The sequence below is a fragment of the Corvus hawaiiensis genome, chromosome 11, assembly GCF_020740725.1.
Source record: "Corvus hawaiiensis isolate bCorHaw1 chromosome 11, bCorHaw1.pri.cur, whole genome shotgun sequence".
NCBI lineage: Eukaryota > Metazoa > Chordata > Aves > Passeriformes > Corvidae > Corvus > Corvus hawaiiensis.
Genome location: NC_063223.1, coordinates 15,548,736 through 15,566,344, shown reverse-complemented (window position 1 = coordinate 15,566,344; position 17,609 = coordinate 15,548,736). Strand labels below are relative to the sequence as shown.

Sequence of the window (17,609 nt, the reverse complement as noted above, 5' to 3'; positions counted from 1 at the left end):
ATGTGTACACTAAGATATGACAGTAAGCTGTTCTCTTTCAATGTATGCAATCACGGAGCTGGGTTTAAAATTAGTTTTTGCAATATCTAAATTCAGTATCTAAGCATGTCTTCCTTCTCACTACACAGACTGGAGTTTCAATAGCTTCCCTTCCCCACAAAGTCACTAGTCTCAGATTAGAAAGGAAAGCTGAAACAAACAATCTGTTACATCTTAAGAAAAAACCAAAAAAAGACATAAAGAAGTTTCTGTCCTCAAATTTAGTTTAAGCCAAGTCATAAGTACAGAGTCAGAATGCACTGGAGTCCACACATAACATTGCGTGTTTGGTTAGTTTTAAGATTTATAGATTTATTTATTCATAACATGGACAGTTTTCAGAGAAATTTGGTCTAAAAGTGATGAAAACTTTGTCACAAAAACAGCAGAACACTGCATACTTCATAAGGAATATGGCAGAGTATTTGGAGACAGAAATGGAAAGCCAAGGCACCACAAACTCTGTCATGAGACACCCAGAACCCCAAATTTCAATTATTGGTTTTAAAAGGATTAAATACATCCTGACTTAATCCTAGGTAAAATGATGGAGGAGTGACTAGCAAGATTTCATCCAGCCTAGAGGAAGCATGTTATAAAATCCACACACAGTAATAAAACCTGGAAAATTTCCAATTCTCCTGCACATTTGTTTTGAAAAACAATGTGCCAGCCAGCTAGTTCACAGAAATCATGGATGAACTGACACAGTTCCCACTTGCTCCCTTATCTTTAGTTCCTTTCTTGCAATTTTCAACATTAGGAAAGTGAGAATCTGCCAAATCAGGAGCTTCTACAATTTCAAGGCTCTCAAGCCTTGATTTGTTCAACACTCTTCCACACCAGCTCAGACAGCTGATACTGTTGATGTTATGACCATCCACCAAGTTCCTCAGCCTTCCTGCTTATCAAGAGCAGCTTAATTTGGTTCACACACAAACTGCCATGATACTCTGTAGTTTTCAGACATTCACAGCAGTCACACTTCTGCTACTACCACCATTCTGCTGCTGCTGTAATCTTGATTGTGTATGTTGGGGTGGCAGGAAAAGCAACAGAATCAAGTGAAGCATTGCAAGTTGGAGAATTCAATTATTTTCTTCATCTGGTAGAGGCACCAAACTATGGAGATATGAAACACTCATGATCTAGAATGGCAGAGTTGGTAAATGGCTGTACAAGGTAACTGGGGTTCAGTCAATTATTTTCTCCCCCTCTGTTTCTAGGGGGCCTTATGCAACATCAAAGCCTTTTACATGCATTATAAGTGATGTTTAAATGCTAGATAAGGTCTTGCTCAGGGCTTTTCTCTGTGGAGGCTTTTGATTTAATTGAATATTTCACATTGTCACTGTATGCATTTAACAGTAGACATTTCTAATCTTGGTATGACTAACACCAGTCCTTACAAATACTCACATTTTCATGAAAATAAACCCAGAACCATCAGAATGTAAATAAGTTCCAAGAATCAGACAACGACTAAACAGCAATAAATGAACAATGCAATAAGGCAGTGCACCATTGCACTTTATTAGGCTCAGAAAAATAATGTTCATTCAGCTCTAGTACTCACAGAACTCCAGAATAAAAACCAGCATTTTAGAAACCTAACCAGACATGCATCACGCTGCTATTGATAAAGTCCTCCCTGGGCCTCCTTTTCTCCAGGTTAAGCAATCTCAATTCCCTCAGCTGCTCCTCATCAGGCTTGTGCTCCAGTCCCTTCCCCAGCTCTGTTGCCCTTCTCTGGACACACTCCAGCACCTCAGTGTCTTTTGTGTACTGAGGGGCCCAAAACTGAACCCAGGATTTGAGCTGTGGCATCATCAGTGCCCAGTACAGGAGGACATCCAATGCCCTGGTCCTGCTGGCCACACTACTGCTGATACAGCCAGGTGCCACTGGGCTTCTTGGCCACCTGGGCACACATTCAGCTGCTGTCAACCAGCACCCCCAGATCTCTTCCTACCAGGCAGCTTTCCAGCCACTCTGGCACCAGCCTGGAGATGCAGGGGGTTGGTGTGACCCAAAGGCAGGATCTGCCTTTACCTTGTTGAACCTCACACCACCAGCCTTGGCCCACTGATCCAGCCTGCCCAGATCCCTCTGCAGAGCCCTCCTACCCTCCAGCAGATCAACACTCCCACCCAACTTGGGGTGTAATCTGCAAATTTACTGAGAGTGCCCTCAATCCCCTCATGCAGATCATTGATAAAGATATTAAACAGAACTTTTCCCAGATCAATACCACAAGCAGGACACAAAAAGCAGCAAAAGATACCAAACAAAAAAAAGGATTTGTGTCAACTTCCCACCCCTTGGTAGATTTGGGAATCAGGAGGGAAGCCCACAGTTCTTCCTTGTCCTGCCTTTTCATCCAAAGACTTTGTTGAGAATGTTCCAGAAGACATGTTTAAAAGAAACTACTTTCAGGGACTATAATGCTGTTAATTTAATATTACATAAAAACCAAAGCAAAAAAAAAAAAAAAAAAGATTTTATTTGATTTCCTGACAAGTATGCAACAGGAAACAGAACATTCATTTGCTAATTTCTTTAATTCTTCAGCTTTTCAAGAGTATTTCTCAGACTACAAAAACAACAGTAAGGTTGCTTTTTGTCCATATGGGTGTCACGCTTCCTGTCATTAATTTATTTGTTGTTTGCCACATGGTAAATAAATAATGTACAAAACCTCTAGCAAACAACAGCAAGTAAAAACCAGCAGGATCTCAATAAAAGGCTCTCATTAACCCAGGTGGAATAGTATAAAAGCCTTTACAACACCCTGTTCCCTTCATGAAAACACAAACCAGGTGCTAAAAATGGTCTGTGGCAATTTTAATCAAAAAATTGTTATAAAGTGTAAGCATTTGTCCACAACCACTGTTTAATAGTGCAATTGGTTTTATTCCTCCAGTACAGAGTAAATTTTTTTTCTATACACAAAGTAGAAACTACTGACTTTGTAATGTCTCCCAGGGCAGGAATCTCAGGAGCCTCACAGCACTGAAGGTGCTGATGCCAGCATAGCAGCAGCATTGGGAGATTAAAACATTTGCCATATGTGAAAGATTCCCTGAGCACAACTGCTGCACTGCTGAAGTGAGCAGGAGTTTTTCCATTGCCCATCCCCCATGACACCCTGTACCATGTCATTTGCTAAAAACTCAAAACCAAAATAAAAAATTATTTCCCTTTTTCTTTCTCTGTTATTAAATAATGCAGACTTAAATTTATCTGTTATAACAAATAATTGTTTTACTTAATTTTCAAACTACATCCCCCAGTATTGCTGTCTACTAGTGTCTCAGAAAATGAGAAGTAAAGCTTACCAAATTTTTTCTTTTTCCATTCCTCCTCTGGCACACTGGTTTATTACAGCAGGGCTACTCATGGTAAGGGCTGAGCTTTCAGAATTCATTTTTTTTCTACAAAAGAATAACATCAAAAAACAAGAAAAATGCTATTTAAGTAAAGATTGTGGTTACTAATTAAGTAGAAAACTGAAACTTTTTAAGACAAGAACTTTTAAAAACCAAATGCAGTATGTTTTACTCATTTAAGTAAATGTCCTACATCAATGGGATTAATTGGATGAATACACTGAGAAGGATTTGGCAGTTTTATGGTCTTGCTAGTTACGCCAAACCCAACACTGATTGTCTTCTGTTTACTTTTCTGAACACATGCCAAGAGAGTTGATGTCAGCAAGCCTGTAGCCAGGGCTGTGCATCACGGCAGTTCTGTTAACTCAGAGCAGCAGCCACAGCCAGCACTGCTGTGGAACGATCCACACACACAATGCAGGGAAGGAAATTTCAATTTCTAACATGTAAAGATTTACAGAAGCTTTTTAGCATATTTTAATAACTTAAGATCATACTTTGCCAATTTGCAGAAAATAACCATTCATTCATGGTTGAAGTCCCACTCTAAAACAGCACAGACATATTCCAGAGCTGGCAATAGCAATTCCCAAGTTACACCACTTACAAAAGGTCTATATGGTCAAATAAGTTTCCAGTAAATTACTTGCATGGCAAGAACAAATGAAGACTCTACATAATGCAAGTTAATTCCACCATGAAACAGTAATTATTTTTTGGTAACAGGATCCACAATGTTAACCTGAAACTTGTGAGTCCTACAGCTTCCCTCCCCACTCCTGCTTTCTTTTAAAGGAGGGGGGAGGATATTTTTAGCCATCAGTCATCTTATTCAACTTGATTTAACACCTGGTTTCTACTATGGTCAGTACAAGACCTAATGAATTAACAGAAATCAGACTCAACTGTACATTAATTAATACCTTCTAGTATACAACCAGAAAATAGGCTGTGCTTGTCAAGATAATAATCCCATAGTTTTTCAAGAAGGTACAAAGAACCATTAAAAAGCTGGTTTAACCTGTGTGAAACCTGGGCCAAAATCTGACTTGACAGATCTCAGGGACAGCATGAAAAACTGAGTGCAGGGCACGTGTCCCGTCACTGGCACGTAGATAAGGCCAACCTGCACAAAATAAATGCTCTGAAGAGAATGCCCATCTTGGTTTCAAAATTCTGCCCATGCAGGAGTGGATAAACAGCCCTGGCAAAGCCCTGTTTATCAGACAGAAGTCCCAGGACCAGCAACCAAACTTTGGTCCTTACTGACATTAATGTCTTGTTTTTGCCCGCCCCTTGCTGTGAACAGAGCCTGTGGCACTGACCCTTCAGAGCAAACAGGACAGATTTGCAAGAATAGGTCTTTAATCTTGAATTTTTTTAACATCCCTCATAATAGAGAGGGATACAAGTCTATTTTTGGGCAAATTTATTTCTTGACATCTTGTTTTAAGCATCCAAAAAACTGCTCTGAACAGGAAAACAACAAAAGCCTCACCTCTCTGAGGGCAGGAACAGAGACTCAGCCATCTGACCTCTTTTTGGATCAGTGCCTGGCCTCAAATTTACTCCTGATTCTCAAGTGCATCATTTTGGAAGATACAAAAAGTAAGAAAAAACAAACAAAAACACCACAAAGAAAAAAAAACCAGCAAAACCAAACACAAACCAAAAACTCAAACCAAATCAACAGCACAAAAACCCCACCAAACAGATCCACACAAAAAACCCAGTAATTCTAAAGCTGGCTGAGCAGCAACATGTGCTGAAAACTAAATTATTACTTGCCTCTCTAGTCTATAATAACACAGGAAGAGGAGAGTTTTTCTTAAATACATTTTAAAGCAACATTGCAAGAGTCCATACTTAATATCTTCTGCAAAGTGCCCCTTTTTGAGGAAGCCATTTCCTAACCTGGGGAAAGCCCAGATTCTTCAATGATCACACAAGTTATGGCAGCAAGAGTTTTACCTCCTCTTACAGTCACCCATACCAGTAAGATCAAAGGTTCAGGGCAAGGTTGGAAGCAGTCCATTACCTCTCAAAGTTGGAAGGTCAAAGATTCAGATTACAAAACCACAAGGTTGCCATTCCAGAAAAAAAGGCACAACTTCCACTGTTCACCTGTGAGCTGGTACTAGAGCAGCACAACTGTTCAACGTATGACTTAAAAAAAAAAAAAATAAAGTTGTTTTCAGCACTCTCCTCCCCACCTGTGGAAATATCCAAGCCAACACTCCATACATATCTCTGCACTGAGACTTCCACACTCAAACTAGAGCAAAAGCAGAGGCCAGAAGTGATAAAAGTTATTGTGTTATTCTTTTCTATGAACAATTGATGATAAAGGTTGACATAGATCTAACAGAAAATAAATGGAACATGGCATTAGCCCAATTTATGTTCTCAGATGCTCCGCAAAAGAAAACCACATGAAGTAATAGAGAGAAATACATCTTGTCAAACCTCTCAGCTCCCTCACATTCCCAGCCTGATATCTGAGAACAACAGTAGCATGCTGTGCACTTTGAGTGACTTTTGTCTGTATCAGCCTATATCAGCTGTCTACATCAGCTTCTTTCAAATCACACTCCTTGGTTACTGTCTGTGGAGATGGAGGGCACTGCCAAGGTTTGGAGGCCATGTCGGGATTGCCATTCAGCAGCTCTCCCCAGCCACACTTTGGAGGTTGGACAGCAGTGAGTCAGACAAGCTTCAGGGACACACTTTTGTCACACTATTCCTGTCAACAGGTCTACATGGGTCTTTGTTGACACTCTACCAGGAGCAACAGGTAATTAAACAGTTGATCCCCACAACACTGACAAGTTTTATGGCCTTGTCAAAATACCAAAAGTTTTTTAGTTTCTAAATGGCAAATGGAAAACTGGTATCTGTCAACACTTTACAAAGTCATAGATACCAAATATTACCACTACTACTTACTTGAAAGTCATTTCACTGAAAAATTCTCAGCCTGTAGATTCCCTACTCATGTGCCACAGAGTTCCCATAAGACGCTTTCTTGAGAATAAAATATTATTATTTAAATATGTACAAGGGGGATTTATCTTTTCAAGCATTAAGAATATTTTACATATATATTAAGAATATTTACATATTTTACATATTTCCAGCAAACAGAAACTGCTTCAGTAGGTCTAAAATAAAACTGATTTTTTTTTTTTTGTGGAAAGAAAATTGTAAGGCTTATAGTCTCTAAAAAATATTGTTCATATTCAAAGTAAGCCACACAAAATGAAAGTTAAAACTAACAAAGGAAACTTTGTATATGTTTAAAAATATATATATATGCACACAATCAGAATACTACTACTATCCTCAGAAATCAGCCTCCAGTAACAACAACATCTTAGAAAATTAAATGCAATTCAAGAAGCAAAAGAACGATGTTCAGAAACAAATGTGCTGCTCACAGGTGCCTCTTTCTGTATCACCATCCAACTCTTGTTTGGACTTGAACTTCATGGCATAGGCAAGATTCATGATGAAACTTGAAGGAGGAAAATAAATCTATCATCTTCCCTCTTAAAAGCCTGAAGCCAGATGCCAAGACAAGTCAATGAATATTAAGAGACTGCTCAGACGCATTCTGTTCCTGAGCCTCTGTACACTGAACCTTGCCTGTTCCAGATAAGGGACACGCACTTGAATTAGGTGTTGTCCTGGAGATCGTGCTGTGCTGTAACTGCAGGAAGTGGGCAAAAAGCTACTGCAGAACAAAAACATAGGAAAACAATGCCAAAGAGTTTATTTATAGCAACTATGTTTAACACTACTGTCTCTGTCTTACTGTGGAAACTTGAAGAAACATCCTTGCTGGTTTTGAGGAGACATCTGAAATTCAGACTACTTAATCTTCTATGACCAAGTATACATTGCTTAACACTAGAGTCCCCATAGGGAAACATGCACCCGAAAATTCTTTTATGTTACCTCTTCTATGCTTCCATTAAAAACACTAACTCTGTCTGAAGCCTTATCAGTCCATCTGCCTTAGAGTAAATTCTTACACCACATAATGGCACAGAAAAGCCTAGCAGTGGTAAGCCACTAGCTCAAATACTGACAAGTGTGTTATATTTAAGTATATTTTATTCATTTGTATTTCATTTTGGGAGTATGCAATGGCCCTTAAGTGGACAAAAGCAAAGCAGGGGGAAAGGCTCTAGTATAGCACAGCACTCAAGCCCCTGAACACCTGCACAGAACAGCACAGCAGGATCATTTGAACACAAAGACATAAGAAGGTTCAAGAAAAGTATTGAAGTCACAATACCCACAGGTTCAAACCTAACTTATATCTGGAAGAATGGGGTAAGTATTAGCCAATCTTGTTAAAACTGATTCCCTACACAAAGCCTATTTTCTCCTCCTCCTCTTTTTTCCCCCCTCTCCTTGTGTTACAGTGTAGATACACTTTGATCCTCAGGCTAAAAATATTTTTTGCCTTTCCCTCCACACCCTATTTGTATCTCTAGACAAGATATTCACAGTAGCCATAGTTAAAAAATAACATATCATTCAACAGCTGTTCACTATAGTTAAAGCAAAAATAATTAATATCTTCTGATGAAACATGTTCCCACAGTTCCTCACCCTCACTAAAATGCTTTGCATTGTTGAAATAGTATCTTGTTACACTTAGTTGATAAGAGAACTGTGAGGAAAAAAAAATCTTTTCTGAACTCTAAGAACCTTCAATGCAGAAACTATTATTCTTTTTAATGAAAAAAAGAAGGCAGTAGCATCACTACGTAATGGGCAATTATGTGCATCTACTACGAAGAAATTGATGTGTTAGCCAGCATCATTCTCTGCAGCCAATGTCTTTACGCTCACAAAGCCTGAAGAGCTGATTACCAGTTAGCAGGTGTAGTGTAACATCTCCAAAGAGGCCATCCCCATTCCCTCACTAACTGCCTGAAATATGCCATTTCAGGTGAATGAACACACTTACCCTTGCATTGCTTTCTGAAAAGTCAGGTTTCCACACCCGAATTCAGCAAACACAACTATCTCCCATCTCAATAGCACTCAGCTCCCAGCCAGCTGCCGCCTTAGGCAAACACTTTGTTCAAGGGCACATTTAAACTTTAAACCAAACTTCACAATGACAAATTCTAAAAACAATCTTTTCTTCAAATTGTTTTTCTGAGGCTTTCAGATATGGCAGTTGCAAAACATCTTTATGCCACTATAGCACACTTCAGTGAAACCAGAGTGAAAACTCAAGAAGCTCTTGAACAATATTTCACAGTAGCAGCCAGTGCTGAGAATTCCACTTTGGATGACCACTTCAATCCAGATTCATCCACCCAGCACACCATAAACTTGTTTTCACACACGCCATGGTTATTTCAAGTTTTGACCTCAATGAACACATGTGGCATACCATTACTTACCCTCTTGGAGTCTTTAAAAATGCACCTGATGCCCTAAGGAATGATGTTTTGGAGCACCTTTCCAAATACCTATTTTTGAGAGTTTTTATTCCTGTTCTGAAGGCATCTCATTAAAAATATTTGCCTTCTGTCCTCCTCAGAAGTGCAGTTAAATTTTATATAGGTACTTTCTACAAGCATATACACAAAGATATTTGGAGGCAGCAGTTCAGAGAACCACAGATGCTGCATATTTTGGTGAATCGGTCAGAACTCTTCAAGGTGACAGAGAAGAAGCTTTAAAGTAATGGAATGATCCTGCCTCACAGCAAGTGTTGAGTTTGGCACCCTCTCCCAAAGACACACACTTGCTATAGACAGCAAGACAGTCTATCCAGCATATATAAAAGACAATATTTAGTTTTGAAATAGCATAAATGATGTGCTTATTCTCAGCACAAAGTACATTAAAAGGTAGAAGACAATTATTAAATAAATAAATAGATAAAAGTTCATTCCAGGCTGAAACCAGAACACTGACATGAAAGAGTGCTCCATGCTGGAGAAATACAGCCCAATATGAGACAACACTGTCAATGGAACCACTCCTCCAGTTAACTGAGCCTTAGCTCTTTTCCCTAAAAAATACCAAAAGAAATGGAAGGCAACCAACTACATTAGAATGCATCTAACATTACCATCAATGAAAGCCCCCAGAGAAGTTTCCCAGCATCAAAGAGAGGACAGGGTTACACCTCAGCTTTCAGATCCATTTAAATACATTTACATGGTAGGACAGCAACATCAGGGACACCACAAGCAGGTACATGCACACGTTCTACTCCCAAAATACAAACACAGATTTTCCTAAGCAGGTTATGGCTCAGGAAAGCATAAGAAAGGACTGACACTGCTGGTTTAGTCTGTCCTGCACACCAGCATATTATATAATACTGTCCATTACTGCCACAAATACAGGAGAGCAAGGACTCATCCACACTCTTCAATCTGCCAAGTTATCAGGAGCTGCCAGTGGTTTCAAGTCAAACTTTAGCAGTGCAGGGCACAATAAGGAATGTTTGTGAGCTTTGTTGTCACTTTTAGGGATGGTAGTTGATTACCATATCAATAAAAAAATAATGCTTCAGTACTCTTGCATCTTAAAACATGCAACCAAATCTCTCATCTGATTAGGACAAAACCTAACATTATGAAACACTTGCAAAGACTTCAACAAAACATTTTAAAGAGGTTTAAAATGCAGAAGATACACACAAAAAATGAAATCTACTGTTTAAGCAGAACACAGAGAACAGTAAGTACTATACTCTATTCAATACACAGAGATATCAAGAACTTTTTTTGCCACTGATGTTGAAATTACTTATGTCACCCTGAGACAAATCTGTTTCTCTCTGGACTAAAAGATCCAGATGTTCCTATTTCAAGTCTCTGGCTTCAGCACCAGACAGCAAAGAAAACAACCTGTCCCTTCTATCAGCAGGCAGTTCTCCAGCACTGCCCATTTCTCTACCCTTTACCCCTCTCCAAGTTTTTATTTCTTTTCAGCGAAGCAAGCAAACAAAACACAACAGTATAATAATGCAGCTTGCACTGGAGACTTAATGCTAGCCTTTAGCCAGTTTGACATGCAAAAGGTTATCTGACTTTTATCATAAACTATGATTTCAAATGCAAATACAACTACTTTTAAGCTAAACATACTGCATTGTGCTTTGCAGTTGACACTATGCAAGAAAACAATGTTGAGAGGTTCTTTCCAAAGAATATGAGTATTTATGTTCCCAATTTAGTGACTCATACAACCAGCAATTTGAGATTTATTTAACTCTATCCTCCTCAAACTTCTGTATTTGAAAGCAAGCACTAAGTTTCTATTCAAAATTGTAACAATAAAACACAAAGATTTTTTTCTATGATTTTTTAAATCTAGGTTTTACCTAGAGGAAAATTATTTCCAGAAATATCTTTTTGCTGTTTCTGTAAAGAATATTAAAAGGGCTATACAAAGCTAAGTCAATTTAAGGAACAATTAACTAAACAAAAAAGACACATTTTTTGAAATTAAATCTCTTTCACAGTAAAGGCAGACTCCAAAAAAAAAGAAAAATGAGATACAGCATGCATGCCCAATGTAAAATTAATGCAACCACTGTCCCTTTTCTTCATATTCTTCTCATCCTTTCAGCATATCCCTGCTTCCCTTTTGTTTATCTTCACCAAAAATACATTAAGCACAAATGAAAACCAAGACAAAGATCACCACAGCTGAGATAAATACAACACACATTTTTCCCTTTATCAGAATCATCACTGCCAGGAAATGGCAGGTTAAAATTTTATCTACCTGGAACGGTGTCATATTTTCTGCCTAAAATTAAAATTATGATCCTTTCAGCCTACTGTCTTAATAATCATGATTATTTCATTCAGGATTATTGCACAGTTTAATACACTTAACTGAAGTTTGCCAAGGTGGCCTTGCATTTATTTTCTGGGTTATTTAATACATTGAAAGGCAGACAAAGAGTTGTATTGTCCTAAAATTGAGTCTTTACAGCTTTTTGCCTGCAATTGCTAAGCACAGTCAGAATCCAAACCAACATGGGAAAGTTTTTAGAATCCAAGTCTACATGGCAAAGTTTGCAAGACCACCCCTCCACACAACAATCTACTCGCTTGAGCGAGTTTTTTTCTAGGCTATTAATTACTTACCTATGGAGCATCAACAAATGTTAATTTTGACAGCACCTACTTCTGTAGGCAAAGCATTTTAGGGTTCAGCCTCACCTAAGAACCTCACTGTCCACAGGGGGATCCAGGCCTGGGATACCCTCATAACTGCACATGTCCATACAAACGTGCTGGTGCTGCAATTCATACATACCTTTAACCTCTCCCAAGGAAAGGCCATACACAAGCAAGGAGGAGTCAGTCATCCCCAAAATATACCCTGTCCAAATAGCTGGTTGTTGTCTTCAGCAAATAGGTGATAGTCCAGACAGTGTAATGGGCATACTCCTAGTTATAATCCCAAAAATTTATTTAGGAGAAATGGTGAGGTGTTTAAACTAACAAAAGCTGCACTTCTCTTTAACAACTGAAATGTCTGAGAGATTATACCAACAGAGCAGCTGTTCTTGTTCTACAGAAACCACACAAGTCCAGATAATTCTTGCCAACTTTCCAAGTTTATGCAAGCTTCAGTGGTGTAAAAGCCAATAAACTTCTTTGAATGCCACACATTGATTACACCTGCAGAGCTATGAGGGCAACTAGAGGACTGTGAGGGTAATTAACTCTACAGAAAGGGAAAAAATAACAACAACAATATGGGGCACCTTTCTGGTTACATTTCTGATTGCATATATAATGATTTAACACAAAAGGCCAAAAACCCTCTTTTATTGCCAAGAACATAAAGCTTCTGCTTCTTGTCCAGTTTAAACAATTTTTGGAGGGAATTGCTGGATTTTACTACTGGCCATACCTTCAAGTACTGCCCTCAGCAGTGGTCTGGGTGAGACGTGTTACTGCAAACGATCTCCTCCAGCCACAGCACTAGCCTCCCCTCAGGATACTCATCAGCACGCGATTAGGAAGTAATAAATGTACACACGCCCTTGTGTTTAGGTATTAACAGCCTGATCCTTTCGCCAGGAACGCTTTCAGCTGATCTCGGGCTGTGCCGAGCACCTGCGAGTTAATCATTGCCCACATTTCGGTACTTGACAGAACATCCCTGCACGTTCTACCCCGGCTGGCACTACAAGGGAGAATAGTCTGTGTGTGCACATCCTCTGCGTTACATTTGCGGGTGGAGACCACATGCTAAATAACCATTTACTTCATGCTAAATAACCATTTATTTCAGAATAGTTACTTCATAGCTGTTATAGTCAAAAGCAAAGCAGGAGGTGCGTGTTAATCACACATTACTGGAGCGTATTTAGCAAGTCCTTTCTTTCCAATTTTTTTAGCTACTACACTACAGTAATTCTACACACTCCTAAAGACTTGTGCAAGACCTCAGCCATTTGTTAATTCCAGATTTCATATGACCCGAACAACTGGAATCCACAAAACACCCCCACAAGCTGAGAGGCACACTTTGGTAACAAAGCAAAGACACTTACATAGAGGCTGGTTGAGTTAAACAAAATAGTCTTCCACGACCATTTCCCAGCTGCCCTCCATATTACACAGGAAGAAAATGGCAACAAATTATTTCTCCAAATACACGTCTCATTTATACGCTGATAAGGTGTCTGCAAAAACATACAGCACATACACAAAGCACTCCAAAAGGATTCTAAACAGATTTATTACAGCATTTGTAGCAGCAGGCAGATGCTTCCACAAAAAAAAAAAAAAAAAAAAAAAAAAAAAAAAAAAATACACATATATATATATATATATACCCAGAAAAATCCTTTCATCAAAGGAGATTGTTCAAAAACCTGAATCACTGAAAACATACAAATAAAACTCCAGGATAAACAAAATTTAAGGGGTCAGGTTAATTTTCTTTAATACCTAAAGCAAAAAAATTAAGACAGGAAAAAAGAAACACATGAGCTTTTTAACACAGGAAAAAGCTCCTGAGTCAATATGAAGGTATTACACATAAGCTCCCGAGCAGAACCAGGTATCACCCACTTCAATTCATGAACAGCCAAACAAAAGTTTTGTTTAAGGACGTGGTCTCACTGGCCACTTTCTGGAAGCAACTCCACATAATACACCTCCAAATCATGTGCACATGCGACTCCCACAACTTGGAATCACGCCAGAACAACTGTCTACACAAAAGCAGTCCTGAGAAGAAGTGAGCTATTCAAATCAGAGCGGAGGTCTGCGAGAATGTGCAGGGAATGATACTGAATGTTACAGTGTCTTCGCGGTCACGAGGCCCTGTCACACTGCTAACCCATACACACCGCTCCGACGGGAAAGTGAATGGGATCTCTGTTCAAAACAATGGGACATCTTGTTTACTGAAACTGGCTAACAAATACATACTGAGAACAGGTATCATGTCATACATAGGAAAAATTTAAACAGAAGGACTAAACCCACTAAAAATGACAAGCCAGAGGTATCCCCGTGCATTCCCTTACTTCATCTGCACCAGGGCAGCTCTGTTTCACACACTCTACTACCTGCATTCTGCAAGCACTATTATTCTGCAATAAATACTTTGGTCTATTTGTTTCCAAATCTCATGGCTTCTCCTATTCTGAACTCAGATTCTGTACGGATACAACATCCGTCTCATAACCTGTTGCACTCGGCAGACCTCTGTACATGCTACAGAACTATGCAACCAAAGTAATTCCATAGCAAGTGTTTTGAGGATGAGGGAATGTCCTCTACCCTTTAACTATGAAAATGTACTAAAGGATAACATTTAACTAGAAACTGCATTAATGAACGTAGGTATACAAGAACGTTTATATAGTCGTAAGATTTAAGAACTATATAAAAAATAAATTAAAAAATAAAATCACGGGGAAAAAAAATTTACCAAAGCTGAATTTCTTGCATGAACGTAAATGGTTCCGCAGTAGATCACAGCTCCCGGCCGCTGCCGAGCACAGCACGGAGATGAGCAGTAGCGCACTGAGCCCGCAGCCGGCACGAACCCCGCCGCGCGTTCACCTGCGCACCGCAGAGACCAGGCTGCGATCCGCGCACCAGCGCCGCCTCCCATCACAGCCCGCTGCGAGCTGCGGAGCCTCACTCCGCAAGTGTAACTCATTACGCTCCCTGTTTGTTTTTTTCCACTTTCCTTTCGGCCCGAGCCTCCCCCACCTCCTCCCCCGAGGCGGGGGCCGAGCGGGCGGAGGGAAGGGCCGAGAGCCGGCTCCGGGCCCCGCCACGGCAAACAGCAGCGGGGGTACAGCCGGTCCGTGACAACCACCACGGGGCTCAAAGGAGGCGGCCGGCTCCGGGCACCGCGGCCCTTCCCTCGAAACCCACGCTCGTATAAGATTTGCCACTAAACAAACGCTGAAAGTTCTTCAAAATCATAAACTAATAACAGCATCCGAGAGGGAGCGGGTCGAGCGCCCGCCAGCCCCGGTGCCGCCCCTCAGGGCCCCTCCCGGGACACGAGCGGAGCCCGCGCGTCCCGCACCGACCTGGGCAGCGCGGAGCTGCGGCCTCCCCTGCGCGGGGCAGCGCGGAGCAGGGCGAGGAGCTGGAGCAGGGCGAGGAGCTGGAGCAGGGCGAGTCCCTTTCCAGCCAGCAGGAGCTGGCGGGAGTCCCCTCCCGACCCGCCGTGGCACCGCCGCCACCGCTCCGTGCCGAGTCACGTAAGGCGCGGCGGGTCCCCCCGGAGCGACCTCCGGCCAGCTCCGCCACTGCCGCCTCCGGCTGCCCCAGAAGAATCGAGCCCGTCCAGCTCTGCCGGGCAGCGCCCACCTGCCCAGCCCCGAGGAACAGAACTCACCTTGCGCCGTCCTGCTCCTGCTCGGCTCCGGGCATGCGGCTGGCGGAGCTGCCGCCCCGGCCCGGCGGCAGCGAGAAAGGGCTGCGGAGGGTGAGTAGCGGGAGCCGGCGGCAGCGGGCGGGACGCGGTGGTCCCGGGGCTCCGGGCGGCCGTCAGGGCAGCCGGAGGGAGGGGACGCGTCTCCGTATTCGCCTCTCCCCGCCGCCCGCCCCTCTCCGCCGGCCCCGCCCGGCTCTCCGCCCTTCCCGCTCCGGCTCCTTTCCCGGCTCCCATCTGCTCCTCGGCTGTGTGTTCTGTCCTTCCCTTCCTCTCCGGGTCACTCCTACACTGCTCATCCCGGCGAGGGGCGGCCGCTCGGGCCCACAGCAGCTGCCTCCGCAGCCCCGAACGCCCCTGGGTCTGCCGGGGCTCCGGGCTGCGCTGCCCCGGCCTCCTCCCATCCCTCGCCTCCCGCCCGGGGAAGGTGAAGGAAGCCAAGCTGGGGTCGGGAACAGCTAAGGAGGCAGACCGACCAAAAAAAGGCGAAGTACATCACGCCACGTTAAGAATCTCAAACGAGATTAACAGCAATGGGACCAGGAGCAGGTCCCATTAGGTTAAAAACTTGGGCAAAATAGTGACAAATAATGTACATACGGTAACAGGCATGTGTGTTTTGGACAAAAGCAGTAGTATGGAAATACATTCAAAAGTCCTACTGACCTGGAAAAATACAGAGATGTGAAGCTGGAGGCATGTAGATGATGAGCACTTTAGATGAGGGACTCTTTCTGCTGTTTGTACTGTACCTGGTAAAGATAATATTATTTTCTGTGACTGAAGTCAGTATAATAATAATAAATACTAACAATTACATCACTTAAATACAAATTCAAATGTAGCTGGTAGGTCTCTCTCACAGTAGTGGCATTGCCAACATAAAACAGCCAACGGAAAAACAATAATAAAGAAACTCACCACATTTTGTAGCCCAGACACCAGAAACACTTTACAGTAGAATAACTAATAATTAACTAGGGTTTGGCCTTACTTTCTAAACCAACATCTTGCAAGGAGATTTCATCTCTCTGTCACTTCTAATTGCTGAGGATAGGAATGTGGAAGAGAAATATGGACATCAGACCTTTCTTTAAGTAAAGGTCTCTAATTCCATGTCATTTCTTCAGGCTGGAACACTAAAGTAATCTCTAAACTCCACACTGTATGAAAACATTATGGAATTAAAATCGTATTTAAAGAAACTGGTTCTTAAGGTGAATTCTTTTTAAACTAGGGACAATTTAACTGGATAATAGCCATCAAGATGCTGTAGTAGTTTTACATAGTAGTTTACAGCTGGGGATTTTTTCTACTCTTAAAGTAGCAATTCACATAAATTATACAGGTGTGTGGAGACCTGGCACTTCTCTTGCCCTATGGCAAAGTCAAGGGTTTATGTCTTAAGCAACACCAGCTTATGGGCAAAACCTGGGCTCCCAGCAGCATTGATACAATTAGCAGAATGGAGAAATCTGTGAGGTTGCTTAAGTCTGGTAATTTCTTAAATCTGGTAATTCCTGGAACACTGAATCTGTCATAGCTGCGGCCAAGAAAAGTGGAAAACAGACATCCACCCCCTGCTTTGGTAGTGCCTGTTACAAAAGCAGAGATGCACAGGCTGTAAGTGCATGTCCATTTTTTATCCAGGGCTTATCATGTCCGTCACAGAAAGTGACAGTTCCAGACCCGTTTTAAAGCTTAATTCGGTATTCATTACCAGGAAATGGGAAGAGATGCTCTGTTTAGAGACTTTTGAGTATTTTATGTGTCCACAAAATTTCCACTTATTATGCACACAGGGAATGAACAATTAGTTGATGTAACATGTATAATTATATAACAAAATGGAAGCCGGTCAAACACATCAACTAAAAGCATTGTCCAGGGAGACTGGAAACTTTTTAGTAATTACTCATTTGCATTTCCTGGGTTTAAAGATGATAAATTATCAAATGCAATTTCTAATTATTGTTTGTTCAGCATTTTAAAATCATAAGCATGGAATCTTCTTTAGTATGCAAAATATAAAATTCAAATGTTAAATGTATTATTACTTCAGTCCAAAACATTATCTTAAAAACACAGTGATATCTGACTTACACTTTAAAAAAAAATGGTTAGCAAGCCAATTCAAGGGTAAAAACATGAATAATCAAATAAATGTACTGGTATTTCTCAGCTTTGGAGGCAGTCTAAGCAAAAAAGGTGAAGTTCAGAAACACGAATCCTGCCCTGTTTTCCTGATTCACTGTCACTGGT

The 17,609-nt window shown here is 41.2% G+C and overlaps 1 protein-coding gene across 1 annotated transcript in view; it reads right to left on the bottom strand.

Moving 5' to 3' along the window:
• Nucleotides 1–15,903, bottom strand: part of ARHGEF3 (Rho guanine nucleotide exchange factor 3) — a 110,960-nt gene extending 95,057 nt beyond the window's left edge. Inside the window, 6 exon segments of the mRNA XM_048315641.1 lie at nt 3,378–3,473; nt 15,312–15,403; nt 15,405–15,703; nt 15,706–15,814; nt 15,816–15,884; nt 15,886–15,903. Of these exon segments, the coding sequence (XP_048171598.1) occupies nt 3,378–3,473; nt 15,312–15,403; nt 15,405–15,703; nt 15,706–15,814; nt 15,816–15,884; nt 15,886–15,903 (683 nt within the window).
• Between the last annotated feature and the right edge of the window lie 1,706 nt (nt 15,904–17,609).